Below are 8,785 nucleotides of genomic sequence, written 5' to 3' on the forward strand. Positions count from 1 at the left end.
CCCCAGCCCATGTCGTTTTCCAATACGACAGTAAAGTAAAAACCACATTCGTACAGCATTCGGTTGCAATACTTGAAATGCAAACAGCATAAAACATAAGTTAACATTTACAAGGGCATATACACTCGTCCCTCCATATTTGCAGCTTTGACATCTGCGGATTTGATAATCCACAGATTTTATTAATATGTTCTCTCTAGGAATATTTAGGTTCTCCAGGGCAACTCTATGGTCAACTTTAACCAAAGGTTGCACTGGAGGATGTAGAGGTTCCTAGAAATATGTTTTCCCAGGTAAAAACATAGTGTTTTTGTTATTTGCGGGTTTTCCACATTCATGGGGGTCTTTCGCCTCTAACCCCAGCGAATGTGGAGAGAGCATTCACTTCTTGTGCCTCTCAGACTCTGCTGCCTGGTTATTATTTTATATTATTACTATTACTATTATATTATTATTATGTTTTATTTTCTTATATCCCACCTTGGTGGTCCAAATGGTCCCACACTTTCCAACCAGGCTACAAGAGACAACACCGAAGTGGGTCAGAAATAACACACCGTTCAGGCATACTTTTTTGTTTTGCTTTACGCTCTTTAATAATGATATGATAAATACATTCAGACACTTGGCCCGACGTAAGGCCCTTAAGACTCTGGGTGGGACTGAGAGGGGGAAGGATGCTCTTGAGACTTTCTCATCCCCCCTTCTTCTTATAAATATTAGAAATTGTTGTACAAAAAGAGAAAAGAAGAGAGAGAGCACAAACAAAATGAACTGTCTTTCGTATGCGTAAGGGGATGTGCAAAATGCATGATCGGTGAGGTTCAGAGCGATCCAGCGATCGAGGAGACAGAAAAGAAAATGAGGCACAGTGTTTGCAAGTTGCAGAATTACACCCAAATTGGGATACGATACCATCGGCTTCAGATTATATTCCCCACCCCATTTCTTCTTTCATTTCTCTCCCGAAAATTCAAGCAATTTCAAGGGACAGCAGGGGATATTCGCTGAGATGAGCCTTCCATCCAAATATATCCGTTGAAAGACTGAACATAAAGTGATTCAAAATAAATAGCAGAGGTTGTCATTGTTAGCTTTTCCACCTGGACCGCAAATCCCAGAATCAGTGGTGGATTCTGGGAGGTGTAGTCCTCCCCAAATTGAATTATTTTGAACTATGAGATTAAAAAGAAAAAAAGAAGGCACATAAGAAGCTGCAGTTTGTGGTCAGTAGCTTCTTCCAGGGAGGATGCTGCAAAAACACTTTGGAGTTGTTAGGATGGGATGGGAGTCCCAGAAGATCATCCAAACACCTCCTATGTAATAATAATATTAATATTACTGTAATAATAATGATAATGATAGAATTGCAGCTAGGGCAAGGCTTTCCTGTTGAAACCTGTCTCCAGAAAAGATGCCATAAGAGAATATATCCACAAACTATCATCAATGAGTCTCCTGCCCTGTAGATGGTTAACCCGCTCCTTCTTATTTTAAGGAGTATGATCCAATGGAAAACATGCGGACTACAATGCCCATCAGTCCCTATCCACATGAGCGGGGGTCAAGGATAATGGGAATGATAGTCCAATCCCATCTGCAGGCTCCTGATCCAGGGAATGAGTTTCTCAGATTGTGTTGGACTATAATTCCCATCACTTGTCAAGGACGAAGGGCATTGTAGTCCTACAGATCATGGGACGGGGGAGATTGCAGGTCAGGAGTGGCCGGGTTAAAGATTTCGACCCCTTCCTTTTCCTTTTCGACATGTTTTTCCCGTTAAGACAAAACAGGGTTTTTTCTCTTTCTGCCTTAGGAATGAGTGGGATAAACAGGCCATTTCCTGCCCTTAATCAACCTCTGGGATAAAGAACATTAAAAGGGGATTTTTGGTATGTTTTTTTCCTGTCGCAAGAGAAGAAGGATGACCAGGGAAGAGGGAGAGCAGGGAAACAGACAAAGGAGGTTGAAGAACCAAAGAAATATAAGTAAAATCATTTCAACTCATAAAATTGAACTTTACTTTGGAGAGTTGGTTTTCTTTTCGGAAACCCAAGATCACGTCCTCAAAGCTTCCTCCACGGGGCTCCCACCACGAAAACAGGACAAAGCCACTTCCGCTATCATTAGCCCCCTGAGATGAAAATTGGAGACAGCGACGGAGCGGATGGGAGGGTGGGGATGGGGATGGATACAGGATAGAGAAATCTGGGGAGATGGGTGCGAAGGGTGCAAGAGGGAGTTGAGTAGGGTCTCCGCATGGCCAAGGGGGATCGAGACTGAGGGGGCATTGGAGGAAGGTGGTGGGAAGGATGGAGACCTTCGCCCAGCCCTCGGCGCATCACTTCAGACTGTCCAGATGGGTGCAGACTTGCTGGAAGACGTCGTCCACCGTGCCTTCCGCATTGAGCTGAGGACGAGAGACAAAAGCGGTTTAGAATTGGACCCTGGGACGGACATTAACTGAGCATCCAAAGCATCTGTGGCTGGTATCTTCAGAGAATGCTGGCATGGAAGAGAGTGGGATATATATTCTGTGTTGGATACACACACACACACACACACACTCTATTCTCTTCCATGCCAGCATTCTCTGAAGATGCCAGCCACAGGTGCTGGAGAAACATCAGCTCTTCTAGAACATGGCCTGAAAAACCCACAAAAAACTAAAGACTTGAACCCCATTGTAGAATTTTGTAAAAAGAAATGGGAAATTTAAATAAATGAAAGTATAAAGAAAAATAATAATAAAGCCAATAAATAAACAAACAAACAAGAGTTGGGGGAGGCCACATGATCTCCCACCATCGCTCACACCATCTTTTCTGCTCCAGCATTTTAAAGGGACGCAGGCAAACGGCGCAGTCTGTTTCAGCAAAAAAGGCAGAGCATTGGTGCCACCCCATTCTTAGGTGAGATCTGCACCCCTTGCACCCCGTAATGACGCCTCTGCTACTTGGACAGCAGGACCCCTGAATTATGGGTATCCCTCCCTTCCCACCCAAAGGCCACTTTCCTTTGCACTCTCCGCTGGCATCTGTCCCCTAAATCTTCACATTGTCTCCAGTATCTGCCGGCTGAAGCTCCCCACCCAACCTTAGCTGAGCATTACTCATCCCTCTGCTATGCGGAGCATCTGGCGTCTTCAATTTGTTGAGGCTTCCTTTGAGGTATGAATGAAATCAGTTCTTCCTCCAGACTTTGCCCTTCCAGTCGTTTTGGGTAAATAAGGGCTTCATCCCTGGCTGGAAACTTAACTGATATATAGGCAACCCAAGATTAGGGCCTCTCCATCAATATGAAGGAGAATATGGGAACATTGCCTTTTTTATTTTTTACTACAATTCCAAGTAATCTCTAAGTAGGCTGGACTCAGAGAGATACAGTCCAAACATAAAGGTTTGCAAGTACAGCCTGGTTTAGACTGTATCCTCCAGAATCCAGCTTGCTTGATTCTGGATTGTGGGAGATTCAGTCCAAATTCAGGAGTCTAGGAAATACAGTCCAAACATAAAGTTTTTTAAGTACAGCATAATTTGGACTGTATGTCCCCAAATCCAGCCTCCTTGATTCTGGATTCTGGGGTTCTGGGAGATTCAGTCCAAATTCTGGAGTCTGGGCTATACAATCCAAACATAAAACTTCCAAAGTACAAGATAGTTCAGTAACAACAAAACCAGACTTTGGAGGTCCACAATCGATGATGAGTATCCATTCCGACCTTAGACATCCAATCAGGTTAAAAATATATTTTCTCATATGCTTCAGATACTAGAGACAGCATGAAGCCTTTGAGTTTGCACAAACCAGATGTGGATGATGGAATACAGTACGCACCTTACGGACGATTCCCCTTTTCTCGTAGAAAGCGATGACAGGCTCGGTGGCCTTGTAGTACGTCTCCAGGCGCTTCTTGATGGTCTCTTCGTTGTCATCCACCCGGCCGCTAGTTTCTCCCCGCTTGAGCAGACGCTTCACCATGGTGTCTTTCCCAGCATCCACATACAGCAGCAACGTGGGAGCTGCAATCTGAACAGCGAGAAAGATGATGACAACAATGATGATATCCTGAGCCACAATCTACCACAACATTTCTCCACAACTTGCCAGATGTGTCACACTCTCTCAACCTGATCCATCCCCGTTGTCCAGCCGCATCCACTTCTCAGTAGCTCCAGAAGAAGGGACCACACTGCTTTCTTGTGGTACTTCCAAGTATTACAGGTTAGGAAAAGCTCAGCACAATGCACCGACTAACCAAGCATTAGCCCTACCAGGGCAGGACTCTGGGGCTAATTTCGGCATTAAAGAGAGGTTAAAGCACATTTAAAGCCTCCCGCAAATAAAGCGGAAATGGCGAGAAAGATTATCACATGCAATTGTGCAAATAAAGTGATGTTGGGAATGCATTGTCGCTGAAATTTAGGGGCATGTAGCAAAGGATCTGAAGGATGAAGCTAAGGAAAACAATGCCAAAGAACTTTTTAAACATTTCAGCAGGTTTGTGCTCATACTAAAAGCTGGATGGATGAGAGAACAGAGGAGGGTCTGTGCTTCCAGGACAGATTATACTCTTGCCTTTTGCCAAGGGATGGTTCCTTCTTTTAAACAACTTTAAGTACAGTACTTGCATCGACCAGTGGATAAGTCAACCCAGGTTTTTGGGGTCAATTTTTTGGCTATTTCTAGACTTATACATGAATATATATATATAGTAAACCCATTCTGCCATACAGGAATACACAGTCAAAGCATCCCAACAGATGGCCATCCAGCCTCTGTTTGGAAATCTCCAAAGAAAAAGACTGCACCACACCTGAAGCAGAAGACGTTCCCAGCTCACTCCACCCTGTATTTTACCTTCTTCTCGAACTCTTCCCCTTGTTTCACCTCCCGGGGGTAGCCATCGATCAGGTATCCTTTGGAAACATCTGCTTTGGCTACCATGGCATCTCTCAGCATGTCGAGAACAGTGTCCTGCGGGCAGCGATAAGAAGAAAGCGACATTGTCGACACTGACATACACATCGCTGGGCAAGGATAGGCAACTCTGGTGGGTCTAGAGGCACATTTTGAGCCCAGATTCCTATTGCAGAGTCCAAGTGGGAAAACAACCCCTGCCCCAAGGCATTTGCATAATTTTTAAAATCGTAGTTGCAATTACAGTGCCAAGCATTGTGATTCTAACATCGTCATTTTTCATCTCCGGTTAGATTTTTTAATATCTCTTGCCCAGTGGGGTTTCAAAAGTCTGCATGATGTCTTTTGTGCAATTTGGCTGGCCAGTTCTTTTAGGGATTTCCTTGTCGATCGTGGTCATTTTTTAACCTCTTTAATTTCCTGTTTCTAAAAAGTAGTTCTGACCCAAGGGATACTAATCTGACCCACAGGATGCTAGTCTGGATTTTGTTGTCATCCGTTGCCATTTTTAATGCCATTTAATGATGATGATGATGACGTTTTACCAGCATCGTTCTCTGAAGATGCCAGCCACAGATGCTGGTGAAACATCAGGAATAAACTCTTCTAGAACATGGCCACACAGCCCAAAAAACCCAGAAAAAATTATGGATGCTGGCTATGAAAGCCTTCAACTTCACATTATTATTATTATTATGTTTATATCCTGCCTTCCTCCCAGTACAGGGACTCAAGGCTATAGCCCATTATGGTGCAATTGCAAGTTGCATAGAGAGATGCTTGAAGAATATAAGCATTGGAAATGAAGGATGTCAAGGCCAGGGAAGGAATTATAGCTCCCCAAATGACCATGTTAGCTGCCAGATTTGGGGAGTTACTGTCCTAGAAAGCAACCTTTCCAAGCTCTGCTCCAGACCACAGAAGCCTTGAAAGCTTTCCAAAGAAGACTCCATACTCTTCCGATGGCAAACTCACCAGAGGGACAAGCTCTCCTTTCTCCATGATGGCCGACAGCTTCTTCCCCCTCTCCGAACCAGAGCTGACCTCCGCTCGCAAGAGGTCTCCCGTGGACAGATGGGTGTAGCCGTATTTCGCCACGATCCTCTCGCACTGGGTCCCCTTTCCTGAGCCAGGCCCTCCTGCAAACCCACACAAGGAATTCAGCTCAGTGAATAAAAAGCCAAAGATGAACTCTGGTCTCCTGGGTGCTTATGGGAGACTAAGGGTGCACATATTTCACTGTTCAGGGTGCTCAGTTTCATGCAACAGGAAAGGGTTGTGTCCACATCTCAAGCTCAGTTAGTATAGACAATTTACAAGGCTTCATTGCAAAAGGTTTTTGCTGAAATTTGCAAAGATTCACCAAGGGGTCTATGTACAGTGAGCCCTTGGTATCTGCTGGGGTTTGGTTCCAAGATGCCCTGATGGATACCAAAATCTATGGATGCTCATGTCCCATTATATACAAATGATCATCATCATTATTACTACTACTATTATTATTATTATTATTATTATTATTATTATTACAGTGGGCCCTTGGTATCTGCTGGGGTTTGGTTCCAAGACCTTCTGTGGATACCAAAATCTATGGGTGCTCCAAGTCCCATTAAATACAATGGATTATATCTGAAGACAAACAAATGACTTACCGACTACGAAGATGATCTTGTGGTTTTTCAATTTCTCTGTAGAGGAAGGGAAAGAAAGGATGTGTGTAAAGAAAAGCAAGGCAGTTTTTCTGGGAGAGGAACAAACATGATGGTTTACCAGGCATCTCAATACAGTAGATAGAAGACTTATGCTTTAATATTAGTATTATTTAATTATACTGTCACTTTTGTAAATAATGTTTTAGTTTTATCCTTTTAAATTGGAAGAACGGCGGGATATAAATCCCACAAATACATAAAGCAGAGCAATTCAGCTCCTTTGTATTCCTGGACAGCAACAGGCTTTCATATTTTATTTTGGGGCAAGTTTTTAATTGTTTTAAATTTATTTTAGTTCCACAAAGAGCAGCAAAATGTTCAAACAGACTTAAGATACCAGTTAATAGATAAACATTTTTAAAAAATGAACCTCACGACCGAATGTGACCAGGTGAGTTTACCTTTTCCCGCTCTAACCGTGGCATCGTCTAAACAGGAGCACTGGAGACCCATCCTTCCGAACTGTCCACGGCTTCTTTCCTCTGTCTATGGCTTCCTGCTTTTCCCACTTTCCCTCCCCTTGCTAAAACTAAAATAGAAAAGTGGTATTTTGGGTGTGTTTTCCTTTGCTTAGCACATGTTTGGGCCGTGAGTCTGTGGCCAGCCCACTGTCCGCATCCGGGGCTGGGCTTGGCTTGGCTTAAGGCTGGACTGGTCCAGGCTGAGAGATGCTGAGTGAGTCAGTGGTCCAACACACGTCGCCACGGAGACGGTTGCCCAGAGATGGGAAGAGGCCTTAGCTCTTCACAGAGCATCTCTCAAGGGGACCAAGTTGGAGGAGGACTCTTGGAGGCATGTGGCCATTTTTACATGGCTCAGAGCTTTATTTTGGACTCTGGCTCCCACCATCCCCCAGTAAACTTGGAGAAAGTTGTACAGCAGGAGTGGGAATCAAGCTGACCTCCTCAGAAACTGTTGGACTGCAACTCCCAGCATTCCTGACTACCATCTGCCAGTAAACCTGATGCAGGATGAGAATCAAACAGACCTCCTCTGAAACTGTTGGACTGCAACTCCCAGCATTCTTGACTACTATTCCCCCAGTAAGCCTGATGCACAGCATGAGCTGGAATCAATCAGACCTCCTCAGAAACTGTTGGAGTGCAACTCTCAGCATTCTTGACCACCATCCTCCAGTAAACCTGATGCACTGTAAAAGTGGGAATCAAGCAGAGCTCTTTGGAAAGTGTTGGACTGCAATGCCCAGCATTCTTGACTACTATCTTCCAGTAAACCTGATGCACAGCAAGCATGAGAATCAAGTAGACCTCCCCAGAAAGTGTTGGACTGCAACACCCAGCATTCCTGACAACTGGGCTGATCATGGGAGGTTTATAGCTGCTGGAGGAGCTGTCCTTTGCTTCCCATCAGTCAGGGCCATTATTGGATGCAGGGGAGAGGTCCTTCTTTGCTGTGGCTCCCCAGTTATTATTTATTCATTGGATGTACAGTATATCTCACCTTTGTCCCATAATGGGATTCAAAATGGGATGCAGTTTGGTGAGACACTGGCCCTCTTTGGCAGAGAAGGCGAAAGACTTTGCAAATCCCAGGATTTCACAGGACGGAGCTAACAGCTCTTAAAGTGGGATCAAACTGCATTACTTATACAGTGTAGACACACCAATCGTTTTACTACGACAAACGGCTCTTCTCACTCCAGATCTTGGAACTTTTTCCAAAGCCAGACCGATGGAAACCTAATGATGGTGCAGCTGGAGAGTTAAAAATAAAAACCAGGGTGGTTTGGACGTTTCTCTGCAACACAACGCCTTTGCTTTTGCGTTGGCAGACAGCAATGAGAGGCCTCCTCTGACTGCAAGCTTTCTAGAATTACAAACCCAGAACTACAGGGAGGATAGAAGGCGAAAAGCTTATGGATCTCAGTAGGGAAGGAAGGGGGAAGTGAGAGCTTTGCCTTCCCTAAATAAGAATCCTAAAAAGAGACTTTCTTTTGAAGGGAAGGAAAAAAGCAGGGAAGGAAAGAGAGAGACCCAAAGCAGGTGTCAGAAATGGGATTTTTGAACCCTGCAAGCCACAATGCAGTTCAGTATAGCCAATTTCCATGGACTCAGCTGCAAATAAATGGTTGGAGAAATCTGAAAATAATGTGGGTTGAATCTTTCTTGAACGCACCCAAATAAGTTGGGTTG

At 44.3% G+C, this 8,785-nt stretch overlaps 1 protein-coding gene across 3 annotated transcripts in view; it reads right to left on the reverse strand.

The window, feature by feature from the left end:
* Window positions 1–570: 570 nt before the first annotated feature.
* AK1 (adenylate kinase 1) overlaps window positions 571–8,785 on the reverse strand; it is a 13,786-nt gene continuing 5,571 nt past the window's right edge. For 2 of the 3 annotated variants that reach the window (XM_042478848.1, XM_042478849.1), the window contains exons 3-7: window positions 6,573–6,608; window positions 5,896–6,059; window positions 4,861–4,977; window positions 3,838–4,029; window positions 571–2,410 (exon numbers count right to left, since the gene is read on the reverse strand). In XM_042478848.1, coding sequence (XP_042334782.1) covers window positions 2,342–2,410; window positions 3,838–4,029; window positions 4,861–4,977; window positions 5,896–6,059; window positions 6,573–6,608 — 578 coding nt within the window. In that variant the 3' untranslated portion in view covers window positions 571–2,341. Of the gene's footprint in view, window positions 2,411–3,837; window positions 4,030–4,860; window positions 4,978–5,895; window positions 6,060–6,572; window positions 6,609–7,033; window positions 7,197–8,785 lie in introns of those variants that run through there. The other variant, XM_042478847.1, reaches the window with a different exon arrangement.

The sequence above is a fragment of the Sceloporus undulatus genome, chromosome 7, assembly GCF_019175285.1.
Source record: "Sceloporus undulatus isolate JIND9_A2432 ecotype Alabama chromosome 7, SceUnd_v1.1, whole genome shotgun sequence".
Classification (NCBI taxonomy): Eukaryota; Metazoa; Chordata; class Lepidosauria; order Squamata; family Phrynosomatidae; genus Sceloporus; species Sceloporus undulatus.